The 27,356-nt window shown below is 47.9% G+C and overlaps 1 protein-coding gene across 12 annotated transcripts in view; it reads left to right on the forward strand.

Annotated features, from left to right (window-relative positions):
• Positions 1-27,356, forward strand: part of adgrb2 (adhesion G protein-coupled receptor B2) — a 211,889-nt gene that overhangs the window by 113,183 nt on the left and 71,350 nt on the right. For all 12 annotated transcript variants that reach the window (XR_002840637.2, XM_072705364.1, XM_023832061.2 and 9 more), the window contains 10 exons: positions 1,809-1,973; positions 4,757-4,921; positions 8,649-8,750; positions 11,437-11,543; positions 14,122-14,316; positions 14,795-14,863; positions 18,168-18,276; positions 18,589-18,735; positions 22,899-22,974; positions 24,974-25,076. Coding sequence is in view for 11 of the 12 variants with exons in the window: in XM_072705364.1 (XP_072561465.1) it covers positions 1,809-1,973; positions 4,757-4,921; positions 8,649-8,750; positions 11,437-11,543; positions 14,122-14,316; positions 14,795-14,863; positions 18,168-18,276; positions 18,589-18,735; positions 22,899-22,974; positions 24,974-25,076 (1,238 nt within the window). In the remaining variant the exon portion in view is untranslated. The remainder of the gene's footprint in view (positions 1-1,808; positions 1,974-4,756; positions 4,922-8,648; positions 8,751-11,436; positions 11,544-14,121; positions 14,317-14,794; positions 14,864-18,167; positions 18,277-18,588; positions 18,736-22,898; positions 22,975-24,973; positions 25,077-27,356) is intronic.

Raw genomic sequence — 27,356 nt, forward strand, 5'->3', positions numbered from 1 at the left:
CTCCAACTGACGAGAAGCAGGCAATTGCCTGGTAGCTCTCGCTAATAGGCCTGGCTATCTGTTTGATTTACTTTAATGATGTAATTCTATTTCATAAATGTCACCGGCCCAATGTGACTAGGCACTGTTCATGTAGCTCTCTGGAGAAATCCGAGGAGCCGCCATTGCAGATACCAAAAATATATTTCTGCCAGTCTGACTGCTTAGTCTACTGGAAGGCCTGTGTTCCGAGTGAAATGTCACTGGAGATTTGCTAGGGAGTGCTTTAGTGAGTAACTCATTTAGCTTGTGTAAAGTTCAGGAATCAGCAAGTAAACAACCTGAAAGTCGTCGTATTTGCGTCGTCTGTATCAACCGTTCGATAATTAACAAAGATCGCATTTACAGATGAGGGAGGAAACAAATTAATATGGCGAGTTCTGCTCAGCTCTGTTCCTGTTGATCCCTTAAGCTATGGAACCTAAGCCTGCCCAGGCTGAACTGCTGCCTTGTTAGGGTAAAGCAGGGTCAGTCGTGTGTACCTGGGAGATTTCTGAGAATACGGAACACAGGTTTCCTTGTGATTTCTTTGACGTGTTTGTACGTGCTTTGGGGTTTGGGGAATTGGGATTTTATTACATTACATGTTTAGTTCTGTCTGTCTTAAAGTAAACAGCTTTGTTTGTTTTCAAACCTTCTATCCGCCTTTGTTCCACCCCTGTGGCAGACCACCCCATCAACCCGTCGCAGTCTACGTGATGTGATTGAATATTGGCTCATTGGTTGGTTTAAAATTTCTGTAATTTTCTAACATGTTTTGAGTGGCTTGTATATATCAGGCTGCAATTTCACAGGCATCAGAACAAACCAAATTGCCTGTTCTATGTAAGTATGCAAGTCTCTGCTTTTAGGACAAATCATTTGTGATTGAATAAAACAGGAGAATATGAATGGGAGGGGCAACAGACACACTGGCCTCAGCTGAAAGCTGATTGGTCCCAGGAGCGCCCTCTCCCCGTCACTCACCAATTCCAGAATTTCCTTTGGCTAATGATAAGGCCGTATTATGAGCATCTAGAACCCTCTGCTGTTGCTTTTTTGTTTTTGTGGTTATGTGAGTCTCAGTTTTATGGTCTTATGTATATATATAACTCTACATGGGTCTTGGTGACGCAGCACTAGATCGATTTATGCGAATGTGAACTTTACAGTCCCGGTTCTGTGTATATGTAAGTGGGTCTCTGGATATTTTGTATCGGTTCTGTGCGCCTATGTGCTGACTTCAGCTCTATACTGTCATTTATTAAAATATGACTCACTGCGGCGAGAAAAGGGGCCACACTGGAAGGAGCACCCAGCCCGCCACTGGGACTATTAACATTGACAGATTATTAGAGAATTATTATTTAACTGTGTGTGGGGCCCCAAAGGAGGCAGGGGCTCCGTCAGGAGAATGAGCCTCCCTATCAGCCGCCGGAGGAGCCCACTCGGGCCCCGGCGATGGAGAGGGAGGCCTGGGCTCCTCATCAAACAGCTGTGATGGCGTGATTGCTGGGCAGCCCCATGTTACCGCACACTCACCTTTCCTCTCCTCATTCTCTTCACCTCCATCTCCTTCCCCTTCTCCCCTCCTCTCTTCCTGCCACTTCTCTTTTCTTTCTGTTCCCTTTTCCCTCCTTTTTCCCTACCCCCCCCCCCCCCACACCTGCTGCCTCCATCGTCCCCTTCCTCCTTTATGTTTCGTCTTATTTTGTTTATACTCTCTCTCTGTTCTCTCTCATGATCCTCCCCCTTCTCGCCATCCTTCCATCCTGTTCTCCCCCTCCCAGTGGAGGGCCAGTGGTTGGACTGGAGCCCCTGGTCCCGCTGCAGCGTGACCTGTGACACGGGGACCCAGCAGCGGCAACGGAGGTGCAGCGTGTCGGTGCACAGCTGGGCTGAATGCAAGGGGGCGCATTCTGAGACCCACGAGTGCATCAACCCGGAATGCGGCAGTGAGTCGTGTGCTTCTACCGCCCCACACCTGTGTCACTCCTGTACCACACCCTCCCCACACCTGTGTCACTCCTGCACCACACCCACCCCACACCTGTGTCACTCCTGTACCACACCCTCCCCACACCTGTGTCACTCCTGCACCACACCTGTGTCACTCCTGTACCACACCTGTGTCACTCCTGCACCACACCTGTGTCACTCCTGTACCACACCCTCCCCACACCTGTGTCACTCCTGCACCACACCCACCCCACACCTGTGTCACTCCTGTACCACACCTGTGTCACTCCTGCACCACACCTGTGTCACTCCTGTACCACACCCTCCCCACACCTGTGTCACTCCTGCACCACACCCACCCCACACCTGTGTCACTCCTGTACCACACCCTCCCCACACCTGTGTCACTCCTGCACCACACCCACCCCACACCTGTGTCACTCCTGCACCACACCCTCCCCACACCTGTGTCACTCCTGCACCACACCCTCCCCACACCTGTGTCACTCCTGCACCACACCCTCCCCACACCTGTGTCACTCCTGCACCACACCCACCCCACACCTGTGTCACTCCTGTACCACACCCTCCCCACACCTGTGTCACTCCTGTACCACACCCTCCCCACACCTGTGTCACTCCTGCACCACGCCCACCCCACACCTGTGTCACTCCTGCACCACACCCTCCCCACACCTGTGTCACTCCTGCACCACGCCCACCCCACACCTGTGTCACTCCTGTACCACACCCTCCCCACACCTGTGTCACTCCTGCACCACCCCCACCCCACACCTGTGTCACTCCTGTACCACACCCTCCCCACACCTGTGTTACTCCTGTACCACAGCCGCCCCACACCTGTGTTACTCCTGTACCACACTCTCCCCACACCTGTGTTACTCCTCTACCACAGCTGCCCCACACCTGTCTTACTCCTGCACCATACCTTCCCCTCACCTCTGTTACTCCTGCACCACATCCTCTCTACACCTGCCTTACTCCTGTACCACAGCCGCCCCACACCTGTGTATCTCCTGCAACACACCTTCCCCACATCTCTGTTACTCCTGCACCACTCCTTTCTACACATGCCTTACTCCTGTACCACAGCCGCCCTACACCTGTGTTACTCCTGCACCACACCCTCCCCACACCTCTGTTACTCCTGCACCACTCCCTCTCTACACCTGCCTTACTCCTGTACCACAGCCATCCCACACCTGTGTTACTCCTGCACCACACCCTCCCCACACCTCTGTTGCCCCTGCACCACACCCTCTCTACACCTGCCTTACTCCTGTACCACACCTTCCCCACACCTGCGTTACTCCTGCACCACACCCTCCCCACACCTGCGTTACTCCTGCACCACACCCTCCCCACACCTGTTTTACTCCTGCACCACACCTTCCACACACCTGCGTTACTCCTGTACCACACCCTCCCCACACCTGTTTTACTCCTGCACCACACCCTCCCCACACCTGCGTTACTCCTGCACCACACCCTCTCCACACCTGTGTTACTCCTGCACCACACCCTCCCCACACCTGTTTTACTCCTGCACCACACCCTCCCCACACCTGCGTTACTCCTGCACCACACCCTCCCCACACCTGTTTTACTCCTGCACCACACCCTCCCCACACCTGCGTTACTCCTGCACCACACCCTCCCCACACCTGTTTTACTCCTGCACCACACCCTCCCCACACCTGTTTTACTGCTGCACCACACCCTCCCCACACCTGTTTTACTCCTGCACCACACCCTCCCCACACCTGCGTTACTCCTGCACCACACCCTCCCCACACCTGTTTTACTCCTGCACCACACCCTCCCCACACCTGCGTTACTCCTGCACCACACCCTCCCCACACCTGTTTTACTCCTGCACCACACCCTCCCCACACCTGTTTTACTGCTGCACCACACCCTCCCCACACCTGCGTTACTCCTGCACCACACCCTCCCCACACCTGTTTTACTCCTGCACCACACCCTCCCCACACCTGTTTTACTGCTGCACCACACCCTCCCCACACCTGTTTTACTCCTGCACCACACCCTCCCCACACCTGCGTTACTCCTGCACCACACCCTCCCCACACCTGTTTTACTCCTGCACCACACCCTCCCCACACCTGCGTTACTCCTGCACCACACCCTCCCCACACCTGTTTTACTCCTGCACCACACCCTCCCCACACCTGTTTTACTCCTGCACCACACCTTCCACACACCTGCGTTACTCCTGCACCACATCCTCCCCACACCTGCGTTACTCCTGCACCACACCCTCCCCACACCTGTTTTACTGCTGCACCACACCCTCCCCACACCTGTTTTACTCCTGCACCACACCTTCCACACACCTGCGTTACTCCTGCACCACATCCTCCCCACACCTGCGTTACTCCTGCACCACACCCTCCCCACACCTGTTTTACTCCTGCACCACACCCTCCCCACACCTGTTTTACTCCTGCACCACACCTTCCACACACCTGCGTTACTCCTGCACCACATCCTCCCCACACCTGCGTTACTCCTGCACCACACCCTCCCCACACCTGTTTTACTGCTGCACCACACCCTCCCCACACCTGTTTTACTCCTGCACCACACCCTCCCCACACCTGCGTTACTCCTGCACCACACCTGCCGTTGACCTTCTTCCCAGTGTAACAGGAAGCCCTTCTGCATTATTGCTGTTCCTGGCCCCATCTTCTCGGATTCTCATCTCACTCCTACCTCTGCACTCCTCCCCCCACAGGCGACGGGAAGTGGGGGCCCTGGAACCAGTGGAGCGTGTGTTCCAAGACCTGTGACTCTGGCTGGCAGCGGCGCTACCGCATGTGCCAGGGCACGGGGGTGCAGGGCTACCCATGCGACGGCTCCGGGGAGGAAGGACGCGCCTGCAATGACAGGAAGTGCCCAGGTTAGTCCCTGCCTGGTGCGCGGTACAGTGGCTCTTAGTAAAACCCACTTAAGTAAATCCGGATGTGAGCGAAAGATATCCAATGTACGTAGAGTTTACGCAAATTTACACTTTATCTTTTCATTTCTTTAATGTCAGTTATTTAGTATGTATTCCCACTATGTTTTTGGCTGATTTGTTTTTTGCTGCAGGGTGTCTTGAATGGTATGGGAAGGTAAATCCGACTTCCGTAAAGTTTGACTTACGTAAGAGTGTGTGGAGCGGGTTACTTCAGTCAGTCGAGATCTGCCGGTAGAGGGTCATGGTACAGTCTGGACAGCACGTGGCTTTGGACTGTGTGTGGAAGCCCACATGATGCAGGGAGAGAGTCTGACACACCGGGGTGAGATTCAGACCCTGATCCTTGAGGTTTGAGGTGACAATGCTACCTTCAGAACTACCATGACATCTGGGGTCTCACCCTGCTGCCAAACCTCAACTGCGCCAACTTGTGTGGTCCCTGATTTTTCAGAATACCGTCATACTGTCCGGACATTATACCGCGGTATATGGTATTACTGTAATACTGCCATAGCCTAAGTCGGCGTGCATTTGCTACCGATGGTCGTTAATGCTTTTTCAGTGAAGAGATATTTTTAAAATGTTATTCAATTCTTTTTAACACGCCCAGTGACGATTTTGTGTTCATTTTGTCTTTGACTCACACTAATGGTGCCAGTGATGAAATGAAACCTTAGACTGCCTATGGCACGGGTTGGCCTGTCCAAGCACATGTGTCACTTAGTAAGAATTTGCACCCAGTTGCAGCCACTGCCCCGAAGCCTGACCTTTTTGCCCGGAAAACCATGATTTTGCTCTTTAAGTTCCCTGACTGGGCCGTAGCCTGGCAGCTTCGCTTTCAGACACTCATTTTTGTTCTCTGGGCAACAGTAGAATGGTGGCATTTGCATAACGAGATATTTTCCTTGGTGGTTATGCACAGGGACGCCTGGCTCAACAGCACCTTCCCTCCTCGTCCTCGGTTAATTTATGAGGAAGTACACTGGCGTAGGATGCGACTCGCAGCATCTAATAAGTCACATCACACTCTGCCCTCGACGCACTTCTGAGGATCTTAATCATTTATTGCTAGATCTGTGTCAGTTTCAGAGACTTTTTTCAATGGAATAAATCATTTGAATATTTTTGCCAAAACACAGTAATGGTGTCCGGAATATAAATTAAATAATCTGAAACTGTGGTTATAAAGTAGCATCTACACATACGCCACACTTACACTGATGCCTTTGCAATTTCTTAGGTCATTTTTCTCTGCTTTTGTATTTAGTGATAAAGATGGAGGCATGACATAAGTAACCATTGTTTAGTAAGAGGTTAACTGATTTCTTTAGTGTGTCGTGTATGGTTTTGTGATTCCATGTGGGCATTTTATTGTATGTACATTAATTATGCCTTTTATTAATATATTAGTCTTTTCCAAGAATGATTGAATACATGTTTTTAATGTTGGGGCAGCACGGTGGTGCAGTGGGTAGCACTGTTACCTCACACCTCTGGGGCCTGGGTTCGAGTCTCCGTCAGGGTTCCGTGTGTGTGGAGCTTGCATGTTCTCCTTGCATGTCGTCGTGGGGTTTCCTCCAGAACGTCCAGTTTCCACCCACAGTCCAAAAACGTCCATCCATTTTCTGAAACCACTTATCCTGTTCAGGGTTGCGGGGGTCCAGAGCCCATCCTGGAGGCTATGGGTGCAAGACAGGGAACAAAACAGGATGGGGCACCAACCCAAGGCCCACACACACACCTACAGGCAATTTGGTGAATGTTGTGTGAGTGTGCCCTGCGATATCCTCCGGGATTGGCTACAGACCCTTCGCAAACCTGAATACATGTAGCACAAGCAGTTTCAGAAAATGGATGGATGGATGGGTATTTTTAATAGCTCCTTTTTTCAAATCCTTTTTCAGACACGGTTGGAAATTCACTTTTTTTGACGGTAAAATTTCTTGTAGTCTGCCAGCTTGTCTAATCATACTTGTGCTGAAACCCCTTCTAACTGAATCAGTAGATGCAGCCCGGATGTTATCCCATTACATGTTAAGGACTTTCTGTGTTGTGTTTGTTTCTGTTTTATTCCATCTTTGAAGGTAGTTGTTTCATTTCTGTGCATGTAGTGATTTGGCCGTGGTTTAATTACTGGGCTTGTGATTGTTGGTAAATACGCTTATAAAGGTAGGATCCTTGACGCTGATGACATAATCAGGCCTTTTCTTCTCAAGAGCAGCTCCGTAAATGAGCTTTCAAAAGGCTCCGCCTTGCTTGCGCTGTTCTGGAGCCGCAGGCACGTAGGCTGGCAGAAATGGACCAGCCCCTTCCTCTCACTATTGATTTTGGTAACATGGCGCTTTCCACTTTCAGTCGTTTTCACTGCCTCTAGAAGGGAGGGGGGGAACATGTTTAGACATTAACGTAGCCCCAGGGAAGGAGCAGCCCCCTGGGGCTGCAAGTGGCGGGTATTTGCTTGGAGGTCAAAGAGTACATTTTTACTCAGCGGGACCTGCTGGTCCGTTCGCTTCTGGGGTCTAATGTTAGTGTACAGGTAGCTTTTCTCTGCCCTTGAGCACTTATAAGTACTTAATTAAGTTAATGATGCCCCTATCTGAGCTCAGTCCTCAAATTTAGCCCTTTTCCTCTTTGCACAGAGGTGGCTTTCTGCTTAAAATGCTCCGGAAACATTGTGTGTTGAAGTACCAGGCTCCGGCACGCATAATCAGACAGAGAAATTGTGCATTCCACAGGTTCACATCCTTTATTTTAAAGAGAAACAAGTTTATCTGCCATAATTGGTTCAATAGGTGCCACATGCTTTGTTTACCGCAGCCTTCTGATGCAATTTGTGTCTTTTTGGAATGAAAATGCTCCCTAATGGGCATTGAATAGATACATCACTACTGAAAAATTTTATATTGAATATCCTTAGCCTGAACACTCTCACAGGCATATTTTTGATAACCAGCCAAGTATTTTAAGAGATGTAATTTGATATACTGTCAACCTGTATTGTTTACTAAAACATATATGGTACGCTGCCATTTCTGTACCCCCCTGAAGGCCTGTGTTTCTGTCTCCTGCCCGCAACCCCCTACCCCAACCCCCCCCGGACACAGAAACACATCCCCCAGTCCAACATCTGTTCTGCCCCCCACCCCCGACGTATATTAGTAAAAGCGCCACCCTTGCGTGATTTGTCAGCATATCACCACTGCGAGCCGCCAGTTTTAATAAGCGCCACACTGCCCGTGGCTTTGGGGACCATCGCAGTGCCGATGCAGAGCCCCAGCCTCTGGAAGCTGCACTGTGATGTCGGACATAAAGATGCATCCAGTCACTTCTGAGAGGGCTTGCATTTAGATGAAAGCGGGTGTCTCTCTGCCCCTCCTTCCTCTCATCCTTGTTTTTCTCACATCCTATTCTAGGTACCTCTCTTCTCTAGCTTTTCGTGAAAATTATGAATTATAGAGAAGCCAAAGGGGAGCAGAAGATAGTAGAGCCTCATCTTGGGTGTGATGGTGTGGGTGATGAGTGTGACCATACCTGTGACTGCCTGCGCTGGTGAGGTGATTTAGTAGGAAGCATCGAGAGAGTGTCTGTGTGCGTGATGGGGATGGCATTCCCCCGTACACGCCGGAGGAGTGACACAGCATCCCCCCGCTTTCTCTCCCCCACCCAGCGCCTCACGAGATCTGCAAGGATGAGTACCTGGTGTCCATGACCTGGAGAAGAGCCTCAGCAGGAGAAACTGTTTACAACAAGTGTCCATCAAACGCAACTGGTGAGCAGGCCATGTCCCCTCACCTACATTGCGAACACTGTTCTGAAAGGCTTCACAATAATTCACAGTTAATTCCCAGTTGATATGGGAGACACCGGATGAGCTGTCATATTACCCAAATAATTACATTGTAAAAATGCAGCGACCGACACACTCAGCACCTGTCATTGCTTGTAGTATGGTGTCCCTGCTGATGTAAGGAGTGTGGTGTCCCTGCTGGTGTAAGGAGTATAGTGTCCTTGCTGATTTAATGAGTAAAGTGTCCTTGCTTATGTAAGGAGTAAGGTTCCCCTATAGGTGTAAGGAGTGTGGTAATGAGTGTGGTGTCCCTGCTGATGTAACAAATATGGTGTCTCAACTGATGTAAGGAATAAGGTGTCCCTGCTGATGTAAGGAGTATAGTGTCCTTGCTGATATAATGAGTAAAGTGTCCTTGCTTATGTAAGGAGTAAGGTTCCCCTATAGGTGTAAGGAGTGTGGTAATGAGTGTGGTGTCCCTGCTGATGTAACAAATATGGTGTCTCAACTGATGTAAGGAATAAGGTGTCCCTGCTGATGTAAGGAGTATAGTGTCCCTGTTGTCTTTCCTTTAAAAATTCCCTCCCTTATCCACACAAAGATTTAGGGACACAAACTCCCTCTTTGGTTTTTAGGACATTTTAAGCATTATACCAGCCCCCTGCCAGCAGACCCTGCAGCCACACCCAGTCTGACCACACTCGGCCTCTCCAGAGTCACGCAGTAGTTGTTCATTTCCTGAGGGTGATATAAGGACCCTCTGTGAGGCATTGAGCCTGCTTCTTACAGAACTGGCACTTTGGGCTTGGCTCATCAACCAGCTCTATCTCTAGCTCTATCCATTACCTACTATTGGTTTCTGAACTCTCAACTCTTTTCACATTTCTACCAGTTCAATGGAATGTGCCTTTCCTCTTATACCATTTTTGTTCTCCTTTATAAGGCATATATACTGTATAGAGGTAAGAATGAAGGTTCATCGTGTACTGGAACTGCGGGGGGGTCTTAGGGACCTCACTCAAGGGCTCTGAAGACATGTAACTTTGCTGCCAATGATGGGAGTTGAACCAGCAACCTTCTGATCACAAGCACAAACACTTAAGCTGCTGAGTCACATGCCGTCCCCCGAGGGTTCTCTAAACTTGTGTTCTGGATGTTATTTGCCCCTGGAGTGCTGTCTGACCATGTCGTTTGGGTTACATTTTAGCTGTAGTAATTCATCTCTCTGAATCATTAAATCTGCTTGTTCTGAGCTTGGATCTTAGGGCTCTTTCATTAGTCATATTTTTTCTTAGAATTGCACCAAAATATTCCTAGATACCCCATCTGAAACATGCCCATTCGACTCATTGATATGGGTATATATGCAGAAATTCCGAATTAATGAGTTCTTTGAAGTAGATCATAGCACTGCTTCTTGGAACGAGGTCAACATCAGGCCCGAAAGTATGTTCTTACCGAAGTCAAGCCGAGAGACAAAGGGCACACACTGCTTCACCGCCTCATTACCCCCTCGTATGCATCGGCCTGCATTTGATTGGTGTCCCGCTTGGTGCATTCATTTACCTCGAGTGCCTCTGCATGGTCTCTCACTTCCATACCGTACGCAGTTATATGCGTTTCGTTAATTTAGATTCTGTTTGTCAGAAGCTCACAGTTGATACGAAGAAAAAAAATCACAAAAAGTTTCCAAGGGCAGACAGACAGATAACTCTGTCCAGAGAACTGCAGACTAACATGTATTTATATATACGCCCAGCAGTTTTTTCTTCCTATACTGTACATATTCACGGTAAAGTACTGCAGTTGAGCAGCATTTTAAGTGCCTTGCAGAGGACACAGCAGCCCTTCACAGATTCGGGTTTGAACTGGCATCCTTTAAAAGAGAAGGACGTGTTCTTCCGAAGCGCCAAGCTGTCTTTTTTAGCTCCTGGTGACCTTGCGGGACGGACGGTAGCTGAGGGCTGAATGAGCTGATCTAATGACCACGGCTTCCTGCTTTCAGCCTCACGAGGGCGTCTGTCCAGGCCGAGTCTCTGGATAAAGTTGACTCAGGACAAGGATTCAAAAGCCTTCACCTCATGATGCATCCCTGCTAGCCATTTACATTTTAGGAGTGTGTCAGAGTTGGTGCCCAAGCAATGCAACTCCAATCTTTCATCAGAGATGGATTTTCTCAGAAACTGGCATTAAAATTGCCTGTTTACTGGTTATTTTTTCCCCATGAGATAATCACATGGGATTGTAGATTGGTTATGCTTAGCATCAAGAATCCATTTGGTAATCCTTGTATTTTCCAACAATATTTTTATTATACTGAATTATTGTAAACTAATTTTCTCACGTACGCATAACTACAACAGTGCCGATAGGTGCTGCTGTGATACTTTTCAGAATAAACTTGAGCTGAATTGCTTCAGTGACGGTATCCGAGTGTTTAATGGCTGAAGCGCAGAGGCTGGCCGCTTGTGACGAGTTTGTGTCCTGTAGCCTCACGTGCTCTGTGCCACCTCAGCAGTGACACTGTTATGGTTTCCACAAGCAAAGAGAAATTGTCCCATATTGGTTCAAAATGGGTGGCAGCATTTTACTTATTAATATGGGGCGATGCCGTAACGTACAGACCGAGTGGCAAGTCTAAACACTCCGTCTGCCTCTCTCTCCGCAGGATCTGCTAGTCGTCGATGTTTGCTGGACGCTAATGGAGTTGCTTACTGGGGTCCTCCGAGCTTCGCCCGATGCGTCTCACTTGAATATCGATATTTACATCTATCGGTAGGTACCTCCTCTGGCTGAGCCAGACCCGCAGCCCCAGCTCTCAGCATCAGATTCAGCTGTAAACACTGCAGTTTACTGTGTAGGTGGCCGCTGCTTTTAGCGTTCATTTACAGTGACCATGTTTGGAGAATAAATCCTTTAATAACATGGATATTAATAATATTGTTAGTGATATTTTGCAGTTGTACATTTTTCAGAAATTTGTAATGGTATGAAGGTCAAGGGCATAGCAGGAAGTTTTATATGGGGGTGGATCTTAATAATTTTAAAGTATTGATCTACTAATTGGGGGGATGAATGAAGCCAAAATAAATATTGGGGGTACACGTCCCCCCACAGTTCCTGTGCTCCTGTAAGAAGACATTTTTCACTAGTACTTATCTAAGTCACGATGGGCTTGCATTCTCTGATTTGCATTATATCCCTTCCCTTCTCTTCCTGCTGTCTAAACACATGAAGCTGACCGATATCAGGACGCTGTATGTCAGCCTTCCTCACCCCGGGTGCCTGTCTGTTCTGAGCTGACAGGCAGTCAGGGTTTCTGCTGACCCTGATGTAAGGTTAGGGTTGTCAACCCTGCATTCGGGACGCCCATCCTGTCCTTCTCTGAGGCCGTGAACGCCATGAGAATGTGCACGAGGTCCACCTCTCAGGTTCTGTGCCTGATTCCTAGACATCGTCCCTGAAGTGGGGAGCTTTGTGGCTCAGGCTGACGGTCTGCATTGGGTTTAGAGCCGTGTTTCTCCCCCCAGTACTTGGGGATCCCCAGCAGGTCCACGTTTTTGCTCCCTCCCAGCTACCAGGCAGCAGTCCACATTTTAGCTTCCTATCGGGAACTGGGAGGGAGCAAAAATATGTACTGTCTGGGGATCCCCAAGGACCGGACTGAGAAACATCAGTTCAGAAGGTAGGAATGGGGTGTTGCTGGCACAGACAAACCCGTCTTCTTTAATATCATAGGTAAACGTTGCCAGGATCAAGTTAATCTTGTCTAAGCTGAGGGATGCAGGCCTCAGCATCCCTCCTATTAGTGAAGCTGATTTTCTTTTTTCTTATGTATCGTTCAGCATTCCAGTCTGTTTTTTGAGTATTTCGTTTCTTCGGTCAGGCATCTTGAAAGGACATCTGCGTTTAACGCATTTATCTGATGCTTTTATCAAAGCGACTTACGACAGAGGGAAAGTTGCCCTTTTTGAACGTGTGTTCCCTGGGATACAAACCTTATTGTTGAGCTACAGGAACTAAGGGAGGCCAGGAGGGTGTGTCCCTGTTTCTGCCTCTTTAGCCTCCTGAGCAGCTGTTAAGTGCTCAGGCTGCCATCTGTGACGCTTCTTATCACCAGACCGGCTACCTGAGGTCTGTTACCATCTCATGCCAGCAGTTCCTTGACCTCGATCTGGGATCCCTAATCCTCCTCTTGAACGCCCACTGCGTTTGCTGGCTTTTCTTCGATCTGAGCTCTTAATTAATTATGCCTGATGAGGCTGTTGATTGAACTCTGACTGTGACTCTCTTCATTGTGAAAGTGTCCCTTTATACTAACAAAATTACTGAGAAGGAAAATTTTATTATATAAAAATGGGTACCTGAAAATGAAAGCCGGTTATTCAATTCAGTATTTTAATATGTAGCAATTGCCTTGTACAAAAATATTTTGTACTTATTTATTTGAGTACCACAGGAGCACTGAATGTATTTGAGGTAAACATGTTTTACTTTTGCAGAGAGAGGTTGTCAAAAGACCCATGAGTTTAAATTTAATAATAAACATGATTATGAGATCAGTGTGTTAAGAACTGAAGTGAAAAGAAATTAGCTATATCAGAAGATAACATTCCATAAGAGAAACAGAGAAGTGTTACAAAATTTCAAAACAGGACTCCAGTATAGTACAGAAAACTCTGAGTTTCATCCTGGTTTCTTTTTATATCAAAAATTAAGATCAGTAGTTTCATCCAGCCAGCCATTATCTACCAGATATCCAAGGGCAGAGGTTACCCAAACCTCCCCCACCTCTGTAACCTCCTCCCGCTCCGCCGGGGGAATACCAAGGCATTCCCAGACCAGCTGAGAGATATCATCTCTCCAATGTGTCCTGTGTCTCCCCGGGGTCTCCTCCCAGTGGGACATGTTCAGAACTGTCCAGGAAGCATCCTTGATAGATGTCTGAACCACCAGAGCTGACTCCTTTCGGTGCAGAGGAGCAGCGGCTCTCCTTTGAGCCCCTCCTTAATGTCCGAGCTCCTAACCCTACTTCTAAGGCTGAGCCCAGCCACTCTGTGGTGGAAACTCATTTCTGCCCCTTGTATCCGTGATCTCATTCTTTTGGTCAATATCCAAAGCTCGTGACTGAAAGAATGAGAATTAAGAATTAAGCTCAGTGTGTCCATGAAACTTTGACTCAGTTTATGCATTTATATGCAATTATCCACTCTGCTTATCTCCCCGCATTTCTGTTTCATACTTTCGTCCAGTTTCCCGCAGTTTGAAGATTATCTCTTCTGCTCGGTCCATGCCTGCTGTCATCTCCAGCTTCCAGTATGACTGTAAACGTGTCTGTTTCTTCTCACTGCAGTTACGAGAGCATCTTGCGAAGGGTCAGAGGACCCTAGCAGGGGAGGGCATGTCTCAGATCGTGAGAAGTCTCCTCGAGTTAATGTCCCGGAAAAATTATTACAGCGGCGACCTTTTATTCTCCGTGGAGATTCTCCGAAATGTGACGGACACCTTCAAGCGAGCAACCTACATCCCAGCTCCCGACGACGTGCAGGTGAGGAAACGGGAGGCCTCGCACGCTCATGCACGCTCATGCACGCTCATGCACGCTCATGCAGCCGGTCACTCGGATGCACCCTCTCCGGGGGGCTGCTGACCAACTGCAGTCACACTCCTGCCTGGATCCACAGTCGCCAGGTTCTTCCCACCAGACTATCTGGTGTGTTTACACCCAGCCATAAGCATTGTGCTTTGTAGGTGTTAATAACAGTTTGGGCATCGCAGATATTAGACATTATCTGTGATGTCCTTGTGTTGAACCGGAGTAGGAGCCTGGGAATCCTCAGAGAGACACCAGCACGGGTGCAGTGACATTGGCAGGGATTCCAACATTTTTTTTTCGTTCTCAAACACCTCCCCCATATTCCTGCCTCACCCCTGTACTCCTATGCTGGTTGCTGCTCTTTATGTCCTTGGCGACTCCCAGTTCCGCCACCCTAATCGCTTCTCATGTGCTGTCTTCACCCCTACAGAAATTCTTCCAGGTGGTCAGTTATATGTTGGACATTGAAAACCGAGAGAAGTGGGAAGATGCTCACCAGGTAAAGAGCTTCATGGTTCTCGCGCGTGTCCGCGTTTCCCGGTGAGCGTGTGCTGACCTGCGCCGTGGTCATGTGTAGTGTTACTCTGTTTTGGATGTGGATGTTAGTGCCCTGAGATGGGTCAGCACCCCGTCCTGCATTATTCCCTGCCTTTCACCCATAATGACAGAAAGGCTCCAGCCCCCTGCAACCCTGGATAGCACAAGCATTTAGAAGATGGATGGATAAATCAATCAATCGATTAACCAATCAATTAATGTATGAAAGATTGAATGAATGAATGAGTTAATGAATGAATATGGATATGAGATTGTGATTCACATCAAAGACACTGTGTTTAATAATAATTTTATATAAAGCTGACACACAAAAGCAGAAGCAGAAAGCCAGTGGAGTCGCAGAGTCAGGCAGACAGGCTCAGTTTCCGCGTGACCCCGTGCCGCCCCGGGTGGGGCCAAGCAGGGAGTGACAATGCGGGGGGGGGGGGGGGGGTGGCAGCGTGAAATGGATTCGCTGCCTGAGCAAGGAAAGCAGCGCTTCATTAGATCAGATCTGCGGTGTTTTGGATGGCACACACCGTCGCCTGTGGTGCCCGCTGTGCCCGCTGTGCCCGCACACCCCTGCCGCCCATCTGCTTGTGCCGCCCAGCGCCGGCTGAAGCCACACACAAAAGGCTGCCTGTTTGAGAGAGAGGAAGGGCTGGTATTTAACTCCAGGGAAGGACTGTGCCTTAGATGACCTGGCATCTTTGCCAGCATGCCCTCTTGCCAGATGAATAAAATTCAACTTTTACCATTTGCAGAAGCATGAGTACAGGCACGTTACAATGTATCTCAATGTTCTCGCATGATCAGTCAATCAGTCTTTATGTATATAGCACTGGGTTTACAATGTGCTTTACAGACATTTAAAAGAAAGGAATTAAAATAAGCATACAGAGAAAAAATATTAATCGGTTTAAAAAATATATTAATAATAATCCAGCACCGCTGGTGCATTTTGGGGATTAGAACTAGCGACCTTCTGATTGCAGGCACAAAGGTCACACACCACTGTCCATCACATGTTATGTTGATGAAGCAGTGTGTGGGGCGTGTGGGAGACCCCCCCCCCCCCCCCCCCCCGCTGCATGTTATAGGCTTTGGATGGATGGATGGAAGGAAGTCAGTTGTGTACGATATGGCTGCTGTCAATATTTTTTTATATGTGACAGATGCTGAATTTTAAGTTAAGTTGCAGAGGAAAAATCCATGTCAGGTGTAGTGATGACAGAGTTACTTCCAGGGACTTGTCAGGAAGCTTGACTTTATCAGCTACTGGTCTGCAGTGAGGTCGTTGTAGTGTTTGCCCGTCCTGCCATGAGAGTCGCTCTCTGCTTTTCACCGTGAGCTGCTTTGTGGTGGGGGGGGGGGGTCTCGGCACCAGCCCAGCAGTCACCGCTGCACCCTGACACGTGTGCACATCCCTGTTGGGGGGCTGTGTTCATGCGTGTCGGTGTGTGCGAGAGAGAGAGTGACATAACACACACTCCCTGACTCAGTGTGTATGTTTCTTTGTGTGTGTGGGTGTGTGACACAGAGATGTAAAAGGTATTGAGATTTGTGTGTGTGGGTCATGTATATATTACATTATGGGGACCACACAAGGGGAAACTCATTTTTATAAAAATCTGTGACTGCATTCAAAAAACTAAGAACACCAGAAGTTTTGTATTTTGTTTTGTTTCTTATGGTTAAGGTTAGGGCTCGGTAGGGGTTACAGTTGTCATTGTTAGGATTAGAGTTTTCCCCATATAAATGAGGCCCCACAAAGATATAATTACAAACCCGGGTATGTGTGTGTGCGTGTGTGTGTGTGTGTGTGTGTGTGTGTGTGTGTGCGTGTGTGTGTGTGTGTGTGTGTGTGTGTGTGCACGCGTGCGTGCGTGCGTGCGTGTGTGCGTGTGTGTGTGTGCGTGCGTGCGTGCGTGTGCGTGTGTGTGTGTGCGCGTGCGCGCTCTGCTGTCATTTTGGGGATGCCTATGGAGAACAAAGGCAGCAAACTTTACAAAATGAAAGATTTTAAACTTCATTCCAGTATTACAAAACTTTTTTGTTTGTTTATAAACGTTAATTGAATTTAAATGAGAGTGAGTGGGAATTTACTGCAAAGGAAGATACAAGAATTAGTGTATATGCCATTGTGTGTGGGCCCTATAATACGCACGTATAGAGTTTGCGGCTCTCTACTTAGCGACACTAAATGCCTCAGAGTGAGCCGCTGTCTACATACCATCTGGAACCTTAATTACTGGACTAACACTTTGATTACATTCCCATGAAGAGCGGCAGTTAAAGGAGAACACAGGGTGAATCCTGCAAGCAGGCATGTGTCCAGTCTTCAGGGAGGGCAGTGAGGCACAGCAGAGTCAAGGTCACGCCCATGGAGGCCCCAAGGCGTGTTAGTGACTCAGAGGCAGCTTTGACTCATGGGCACAGGCCACATAAGGCAAAAGAAGATGCTGGACTCGTCTATCAGCAACCATGATGAGAAAAAAGGATGAGATTCGTTATGGCTTTCTTAACGATGGCAAGGAGACGGCAAGGAGATTCATTATGGCCTTTTTTTAACGAGGATGCGGATGCTTGCGATGCACAAACTGATGAGGACAACAGCGAAGGGCTGCTGAAGGGGTTATGCTGACAATGACAGCTGTGGTGGTGATGATGATGATGAGTGATGATGATGATGATGATGAGTGTTGATGACGATGATGATGGGAAGAATATTACAAGGAATGATGATAAAATGTTTATGTTTGTTCATTCAGTACTGAAAAGGTATGAGTATCTGTACACAAAATGAATATTTGCTCAAGAATCACCAGAATTAACAACGACTTAAATATAAACTGCTGTCGACAAATTCTAAATAAAAGAGCAAGGAATACAGAATACATTATTGCAATTGCATTCGGTGGGAAAAAATGTAAATGACACCAACAACAGAAATGGTTTTAAATGAGACCAGCAGAAAATGATCACAAATGCTTTATGTCACAAGACAAAAATGCATATTTTTCAGTTTAATAAAATGACTGTTTTCTTCCTTGAGCGATGCGGGTTTATGTATGTAAATGAGTGTTTGCAAATTAGGTATAGTGTGTGTGTGTGTGTGTGCCTGCGTATATGTGCGTGTGTCTGTGTGTGTGAGCATGTGTGCGTGTGTGTGTGTCTGTGTGCCTGCGTGTATGTGTGTGTGTGCATATGTGTGTCTGCGTGCGTGCATGTTAGCCCATGTAACTGACCGTGGTCCACCCCTCTAGGTCTCTCCCGGCTCAGCCCTGCTGATGCGAGTGGTCGAGGACTTCATCCATCTGGTTGGCGAGGCGCAGAAGGCCTTCCAAAGCTCCCTCTTCTCCACTAACAACCTCAGTGAGTAACCCCCCCCCCCAGCTGTCCCAGGTCACTTCCTGTGGGGTTACGTATCACACCATATGTTATCTGCACAGATGGCTCACACAGTCATGGGTTAAAATGTGCTATAGCATGAAGCTCACTGCTTGGTAAACTGCTGTCCAATGAATCAGATTTCCAGAGAATTTAGGTACAGCTTCATGCATGGAGATCAGATCAAAGCTTCCCATTGTCAGTCACGTCTGCCTTACAACGTATCCACGAGCTCAGCTCATCTGGTAAAAAAGGCAGCCTGTGGTGTGGGTCACATGATCTCTGCTCCCGGCACAGTGATCACGATCCAGCGGGAACCGGTCTCGGCCGTCTCCAGTGACATCAACTTCCCCATGAAGGGGCGCAGGGGGGTGAAGGATTGGGCGCGCTACTCAGAGGACAAGCTCTTCATCCCCAAGGAGGTCTTCACCCTGTCCTCTGAAGGTGAGCTGCTGTCGCTTTGGTGAAAACCGTGGGAAGATGTCCCCAGAATCCTGAGCATGTACTGTATGTGTCCGTCACAGACATGAGGACCCAAAATAACCCAAAATAACCATTCATGAAACCAGAGCCATACTTCCTGTTTTGGGACGTCCCCTACATCTGTCTCTGTTGCCATGACAGGAAACTTTTTTATATATTTGTATAAGAATTTTTCTTATACACATTTTTCTTTTTTTTTTTCTTTTTTTACTTATTTTTTATTTGAAATTTATCAACTCCCACTTGTTCTGCAGGTGCCACACAAATCACACACCATTACAAACTTCTGGCTTAACTGGAGAGAGGTTATTGTGTGGGATGTCGCTGTTGATTGTTGAGACTGTTGACATGTTGGAGCCATCAGTCAATCGGGCGTTTCAGGAATGCAGGGAGTGAGTTTGACATATCGTCGCAAATGCAGGCACTCTCGTATGCTGCCTGCTGATTGGCTTCCCTTGGTTTGCAGTTTGTACTTTAGAGAGGATGAGTACAGTATTGTCTGCATATTGAAGAATGACTTTGGCTAAGAATGAACCCTTAATTAGGACAAGAAACTTTAAAAGGGCTGCCAGTTATTTTAGTCCCATACACTACTGCCATGTAAACACGACAGATTCTCTTTTTTGATCTATACTGTACCTCCATTTTCTGCTGATGTGCTATTTTAATGAAGATATCTTTTATATTTTAATTAGCATTTAATTTATTTAGCAGGCATTATTGTCCATAACAATCTGTCTTGGCGGAATCATATTTATGCTATTTCCTTTGAATTACAATGGAGACCATGTCCAGAATGACATGGGTTCAAAACCCATGGCAGGTAGAGTAATCAGTAATCATATCACCACTGGGCCCTTGAGCAAATCCCTTAACCCCAGCTGCTGCAGGGACACTGGCTGAATCTGCTCTCTGAACATTCATTGCTTTTGACAAAATGGTCTGTTAAATTAATATAAATGTAATTACCTTCACTAACTGTGTCCCTATATATCAATATTAACGGGCACTGAAAACAGATTTTGGCTGTTTAGCTTATCGAAGTAGATAATTGTCAACATTATGGTGAATATTGAAACCTCCACTCGCATTGCACTTCTGTAGTAATTAGACATCTGTGGCTCCACCGGATCTCACAAGGTCAGCCGACATTCGAGTCCTTTCTAAGCGAACAAAATGTAAACTTCACGACGATGAAAGAAAAAAACTCTCCTGACACGATGAACCTGTTCCAGCATCTTTATAGAGGGCGATCTGCAGCACGTCTGCCTCAGATTCTGCCATCATATATGAAGAAAGGAAGAGATAACAACAACAATAATAATAATAATAATAATAATAATAATGCATTTTATTTGTAACGCATTTTACATTTGAAGCAAATCTCAAAGTGCTACAAAATGAAAACATCATAATGAAAATGACATAAATCCCCATTTTAGAAAATGCAGCAATGCGCAAAAATTAATTAAAAGTCATAAGTCCTGCTAAAAATAAATATTTTAAGTCCCTTTTAAAAACTCTGAATTGTCTGTGGTGCCCTCAAATGGTCCGGGAGGTTGTTCAAGGAAGGAAGGAAGGAAGACGAAGGAAGGAAGGAAGCAAAGAAAGAAAGAAAGAGAAAGGAAAAACAGAAAAAATGGGGTGTGGAAGAAAGGGGCTGTGGAGCCTGTCCTCAGGCCTGAATCAGGCTCCTACTCCACGCTCAGCTGGTGCTGCGGTCGGTTTTTCCCATCAGCCTTCAGGGTGATGGAGGAAATAACAATTAAATGAGAGACACACCCTGGTGGTAGGATAGGATAGGATAGGGTGAGGATGGAATGTACAGCCATCTGTTTCTACCTTGAAATCCCGATGGTCTCTCCTAGATGGTCTCTGTTTCATCCATGGCCTGCTCAGGGTGTCGTCTCCCATGCAGTCTCTGCTAAACGGTCTCCTCACCTTCCTGAGGGTAGTCTGTCCTCCCTGAGGAAGGCTCTCCAAGAATTCCCACAATTCCATAGCGTCTACTGCTCCTCCTGTCTAATTAAAATTTGTTTGGATTTCTGACGTTGTAAGTAGCCTCATGTTGTGTTTGAGGTGTGAAACGCCCGTAGAAAAATGGGTAGCTGAAAAAGCAACAGATATTCCTTCCCTGAAGCGCCGTCCCTAGCCGAGAGAGTAAGCAGGAGCGGGGAAAGGAAGCGAGAGGAGCAAAAGCATCTAGTCCATTAAGATCCATCCACAGCAAAACCATTGTTGTTGGCCTGAGCATCGCGATGTTTGTGTGTCACATGGCGCCTAAATGCCCCGCTCTCTCCATACAGACACACGTTTCAGAGTCTGCAGCCATAGCAACAGAAGAGAGAGGTACAGCAGAGAAATGGCTGCTCTGTTGCTGTTTTGGGTCCCACAGCATATCATTAGCAACCTGCCAGTCTTACTAAGCCAAAAATGAGCACCCCCACCCCCCCGGCCATGATGGGCCAACAGCAGTCCCCGTTCTGCTGTAAGAGCTTCCCGAATCGCTATTTTCCTCTGCCTATAACCAACAGCCGAGTTATTTCAAAGACTGAATGGCCATGACTCCATAGAGCTGTGGATTGGGGGGGGGGGGGTCTTTTCAATTTGCCTGGCTTTCCTGCCTTGTACTCAAACCCATCTCCTTCCCCCCCCCCAGCGGGCAAGGCAGTTATTCAGCAATGCAGCTCTCGCCTCTCCTGTGTCTCCCAAACGCACATGCCGCTGTGCTGCCGGTCCGAACCCGGCCACACTAAGCGCTGCTGCCACCTTCGTGTGGTTGGTTGGGGGGGGGGCCTGCTCCTCATTGCAGCAGCATATTGCGCTGCCATGGTACGTGGTACCCAAACATGCTGGGCAAGCTCTCAGTGTCGTTTTGCAGGGGTTCATTTATAAATTCAACCTCAGCAAGGCCGTTGTTTTTATTATGCTCAGAAAATGCATGCGGCTATTACGTGCCCATTGCGCGTCCCATTACGGTGCATTTTGGAGGGCAGGCTATTTGTTATGCGATCCTGTTAGCCAGTCATCACTTCGTTTAAGATGTGGTTATGACCAAGGGTTGCTGACAGGATTGATTTTGAGCAACTGCGTATTCCCCACTGAGGCTATGGCCAGAGCGGGTGTTTTTACTGCCACCGTTTGTCATTATTCATTTCTGTGCACTGCAGTTTAACTGTCTGAACGGTCTAACCCACAATGCAGCTGGTGGCTCATTTGCATGCCCACAAATGCTGCAACCAATTACACTCCATCCCCGCGTGAGTAATGAGTGTAACAGAGCAAACTGATTCACTTTGTTTCATCTGTGGGGGGCATATGGGGGTTTTTAGGGGTTGGCTACTATAGTGGAATATTTTTTGTTGGGGGGCTGGGGGGGGGGGATTTGTGTCCCCTTTTTCCATCCTAGAGGTGGGAATGAAGTTCCCTTACAGTCTGCAGTGGCTTTCCTCCTCAAAGGCTGGCTGACATTTCAGGGAGAATGTGCTTCTCTCGGGGAGAGGGAGTTTTTGGAAGGGATCGCTCTGCGGGGGGGTCGGTGGTTGGGGGGGGGGTTGTGGAATGAAGGGCAAAAAGGATGGAGGGAACGAAAGATAACAAGGGGTAGACGGAGTGACGAGAGCTGGAAAAAAAGTTGTGCTTCGGCTGTGCAGAGAAAACAAAAAGTGTCAGAGGAAAACAAGACTGAGGAGGGAAGAAAGGAGAAAGACAAGGGGATATGGTGGAGGAATAGGGGGGGGGGCATGTGGGTGTGTCCGGCTACTGCGGATCAGCTGGGCCTACCCTCTCCCAGCTCAGATACACCTCTTCATCACACTCCTCATCCTCCATCACCATTAGTCTTGCCTGTCCTTGCCTGTCATCCGTTGAATTTCTTTCTCCTTCTCTTTGCAGTCTCTTTCTCGAAGGACTGACATTCCCTGAGCCTAAGATCCCACGGGGTTTCCATGTTAAATTTAGCTCTAGCTGCCTGTGAGAGATGTGTGGCGTTGTGACACTTAGCCAGTCAAAGCTCTGCTGTTGGATTAAGCTTTTACTGTTTTTTTTTCTTTTCTTTTTTTTTTTTTAATGCTAACTTTCGCTACCTGTTTAGCTGCCAGATGACATTCTGCTCCTCTCCGCAGAATCAGATGACACGTCCTACTTTGTGATAGGCGCCATCCTGTATCGCACGCTGGGGCTCATCCTGCCAGCTCCTGAGTAAGTGTCCCCCTCATGCATGGCTCTCTGTCCTCTGGATGGGCTTCCTTGAAGGAGACGTGTCAGGCCAGCGGGGGCAGCAGTGAGCCGCCCCAACCGCGCCGTCGGGTTACGGCTGGGAGAGCTGGACGGCCTATAAACTCCTATAAACTGAGCTTAAGGAATTAATTTATTTATGTATTTTCCAATGTATCTGTTTACTTAAAATGTTGAGGGCAGCTTTTTAAAGATGTATGGTTCACTTGTATTTTATTGATTGAGTGTTTGCATTAAAGGCGGATGATCCCTTGTGACTATTTGCACTGAATATTGATGGTCAGCTTGTACTGATTTGTCTGAATACTTGTAGTTTCCCATAAAAACAACTCAAAAACAGTATAGTTGGCAAAGGCTATTTAATTATTGGCCATATATGGGTATATCATATTTTATAGTCTTGCTGATGTTTATATCCCGAGAAACTTCAGTTGCAGATACTTTGAGTGAAACTGACGCTTACAGTTTGCCCTTTGATATAGTAGGATGTTAAAGGCAATTTTGAAGCTTCCTTTTCTTTTATAGCACTGAAAACTCCAACTTCGCCTCTGTATTTTGTTTCATTATATGAAGCTTTGCTTTCTGTTATTGGTATGAAAATCCCTGGTTCCACTTAACATTTTTGTATCGTCATACCTCGTCCTCCGGGATATTTTTCTAATAATTGCAGATGTGTGCAGTTATGCAGATGTAAGGAATCTGAGGATTAAAGGGCCATCCACCCTGGATAGAGCTGGGGTCCCAAATGACCTGGGGTCAGAAGGATCGGCTCTGCCTTCACTCTGTTTCTCCTGTGGCTTCTGCAGTTGGGTAGAGTCATGGGCTCCTTCCGCTGCATACGATTAACACTTACTGCATGGGAGGCCCCGTGAGGCCGCGCGGGTTTGTGCCCCCTCTCATAGCGCTTGGCTCTCGGACACTGTTTCTCTCTCTTAGCCTGATGGCTGTTTACTCCTCAGGGCAAAGATTAGCCAGCTTTGGGCGGAGCAATTAAACATTACGTGCGATGCATCCGTTTCCCTTGTGTGCATGGGGAAGGGGAGGGATTCGTCCTGGACGTCTGCCTCAAGGCCCGCCCACTCCTGAGCTCTTTAGAGTCAGTAATCCAAAATCCCGTAGGTTTTTTTTTTTTCCGGGATCCCACCCACTCCGCCACCCTACCCTTGGAGTCTTTGCCGACTCATCGTGATGCGCTGACTCTGCCAGTGGGCTGGAGGCCGAGGGCTTGCTTTCCAGAGTGGAGGTGCCAAAACTTGAATATCCATCCACTTCGAAAGAGCGCTGTCCTCTAAGACACCGAGGTCTTTCCTCACACAGTGCTGGCCTTTACTGCCGGCAGGTGCACGCTTCGAAAGAGCACCATCTATCTCGGGTCACGCATCTCTCTCTCTCACTCTCTTCCCTCTCCTTCTCTCACTCTCCTCGCTCTCTCGCTTTCTCTGTTGCTCTTGCCCAGCATTCAGCATCAATATATAAGTAAAACAAGCCTGGTTTCCTGGCCGGGTTTCCCTCTTCCATTGTAGCATCGAGCTGCTCTTATTTTTGTTGTACTTTACCTTCCTTGCGTCGACGCATGAGAGGTCAGTGGCACCTTCAGCCGAGGGGTTTGCGTCATTCGACCTAAACTGATGCGAACCCACAACAACGGAAAAACCCAGTGTTGTACCTCTGTTTTTTCCGGCGTCTACCATATGCCGCTCCTTTGCCAAACAAAGTGAGCCTTATTCAGATCATTTCTCCACAGCTTGTCTGATTGCTACTGTGCCTGCTAAATATTTACAGGACTTAGGGAAGAGGGCATCATTTCAGCATACTTAGTCTTTTTGTCTCGTTAATTAGGAGACTATGGGAGCCAACGCTCAGTCTCCCTAGGACCGTCGCTGCCCTGCAGCTGCCTGACCTGGCTCCGGCCAGTTGCCATCGTTCTGATTCATCCCTTCTTTATTCCCCTTTCCTTTTTCAGGAGTCCCCTCGTCATCAATTCCAAGATCCTGACAGTGACGGTCCGGCCACTCCCCAAGCCCACCGAGCCCATGGTGGTGGTTGAGCTGTCACCGCTGCTCAACGTAAGTCTTCCGTCACGCAACACAGATCAAACGTCTGGGCTTCATTCCACGCACTGCGTTGCCTAACAGTTGCAATCATAGTTTGTTCCTGTGCTGGTTCCTGAAGCTCTGATGTAATAAAAGAAGGCTGAGTCATGCACAGCTACGGCTGCCCACACAGTAACTCCTCCTAAGCCCCATGTTCTGCATGTCCTAAGGGCTACGCGATCAAACGGAAGTCCAAGAAACATGAGCTTCTCACCATCCATATATTTTAAAAATTAGATTGGTAACTTTGCAACAGTGTTTGCTGGATCTTTGATAGGTCTAATATCAGAGAACATGGGTGTACCCCTTCAGTGTGCCAGAAAACCAAAATTCAATATTTTCCATCCTCTGCCGGACAAGGTGTCCCTTCGGGCAGAAAACCATGACAGAGCGGCCATAAGTCCTGGGTAGGCTGATGCGTGTGCAGTGCAGCTCTCAACGCTTATCTCATCTAATGTTGCTCAAATGTCGTACCACAGAGTACTTTGGCTGTCTACAACTCTAACTAAAAGTAGGCTAGCTCATCCCAGATCAATGCTAGTGGTAATTTGATGAATGAGTCTTTTAAAAACATAGTGGGTGGGACTGCTATGAGTGGTCAGGCATTGACTTCTTTTATCCACATCCTATAGGTTGGTTAACCATTTGACAAATGAGGCTTTTAAAACGCAGAGTGTGTGGGACTGCTGTGATTGGCCATTCACTGACTAGTTTTATTCACATCCTATAGGATGGCTGACCATTTGACAAATGAGGCTTTTAAAAGACAAAGTGGTTAGGGCCAATGTGATTGGCGAGTCACTGACTAATTTTATCCACATGCTATTGGTTGGCTGACCATTTGACAAATAAGGCTTTTAAAATAAGTAGTGTGTGTGTGTGTGTGTGTGTGTGTGTGTGGGAGACAGAGAGAAAGAGAGACTGCTATGATTGGCCATTCACTGACTATTTCACAAGCGAGGCTATTTTCCATACTGGAACATGCTGCATCCCATATTATACAGGACGATGGTGGCAACCCTAACTATGGGTTTGTTGATCATTAAATTAGCCAGGCAGTAGCTGATGGCACACGGTAATCCCGTCCCCAGGTTTTCAACACCTGATTTGTTCCATCACTAATTTGTCTCCCGATCAAACGGATCCACTTTCGGCCAAGGTAACGTCCCATATGAGCATGTGCTGGTGTCCGTTCAAACTAATTCAGACCACCCAGGATATGTGTGCTGGTTGGGGGGGGGGGTTGGTACCCAAGGATCAGAACAGCATTCTGCCTGTAATATTGGTGGTCACTGGCAATCAGGTATCGCATGATGGGCAGTCACACACTGCCCACTGTTACGACATTTGCCTAGACGGTTGTTGTCAAACTCTGGGGTCAATTTCAGTTAAAATGTATTTTTTCTCCATTAGTTACAGCCTTGTAGTTTAGTCCCAAACAAAATTAACTTCAACTATTACCGTGATCTATCGCTGGTGTAAAGATGAGTTACAGCATTGCACCAAGACTACACCAGCGACTGGGGGGTGTAGCAGGAAGTGATGCTTAGGGCATAGAAAAATTGGTGATTTGAGCTGATTATGTAATAGAAATTAATTTCATACAATTCCCCCCCCCCCCCCCAGCTCAACAAAATCCCCCTGCTCCCCAGCTTGGCAAATTTTACCTCTGGCATCTCCTCCCCAATAAATTTTAGCCCGGCACCCCCCTTGGACGCCTCTTAGCGGGACCCACTGTGCCGTGTGCTGTGCCATCGGCTTGTATGGGATGTATTTACACATGCTGTAGACACACATGGCTCCCGAGCTGCGCGGTGGAGTGGGCTTGAGGATAATTGCAAAGCGGCAGCTGGGATATGATGACCTTGGCCACCAAAGCGACGCCCGGCGCCACGGAGGTGCCACAGCAGCAGATGTTTGGGGGACCACTGCACCCTCTGTGCAGACAGCTGCTGAAGGTCCACCTGGGCCAGAATGGGCCGGAGCACAGAGCAGCCATCAGCCCCCGCCCTGCACCTGAGGAATTCCTGTTGGGGGCACATGGATGTGTTGCATTTCAGCTGCCTGTTTTTTGTCTCTGATATATTACTCAGGGTTTATTTTGTTCCCATGTCGCGTTTTTTGTAATCGTTTCATAGCCATTGGTTTCTGGCAGGATTTTGGCCACAGTATGTACTGCACACTTGCTAAAATCTTTCCTGAAACATTTCATCTGGCACGAGAAAAACAAAGCAACTTTAGGAATGGTTTCTG

Source organism: Paramormyrops kingsleyae, chromosome 23, assembly GCF_048594095.1.
Source record: "Paramormyrops kingsleyae isolate MSU_618 chromosome 23, PKINGS_0.4, whole genome shotgun sequence".
Classification (NCBI taxonomy): Eukaryota; Metazoa; Chordata; class Actinopteri; order Osteoglossiformes; family Mormyridae; genus Paramormyrops; species Paramormyrops kingsleyae.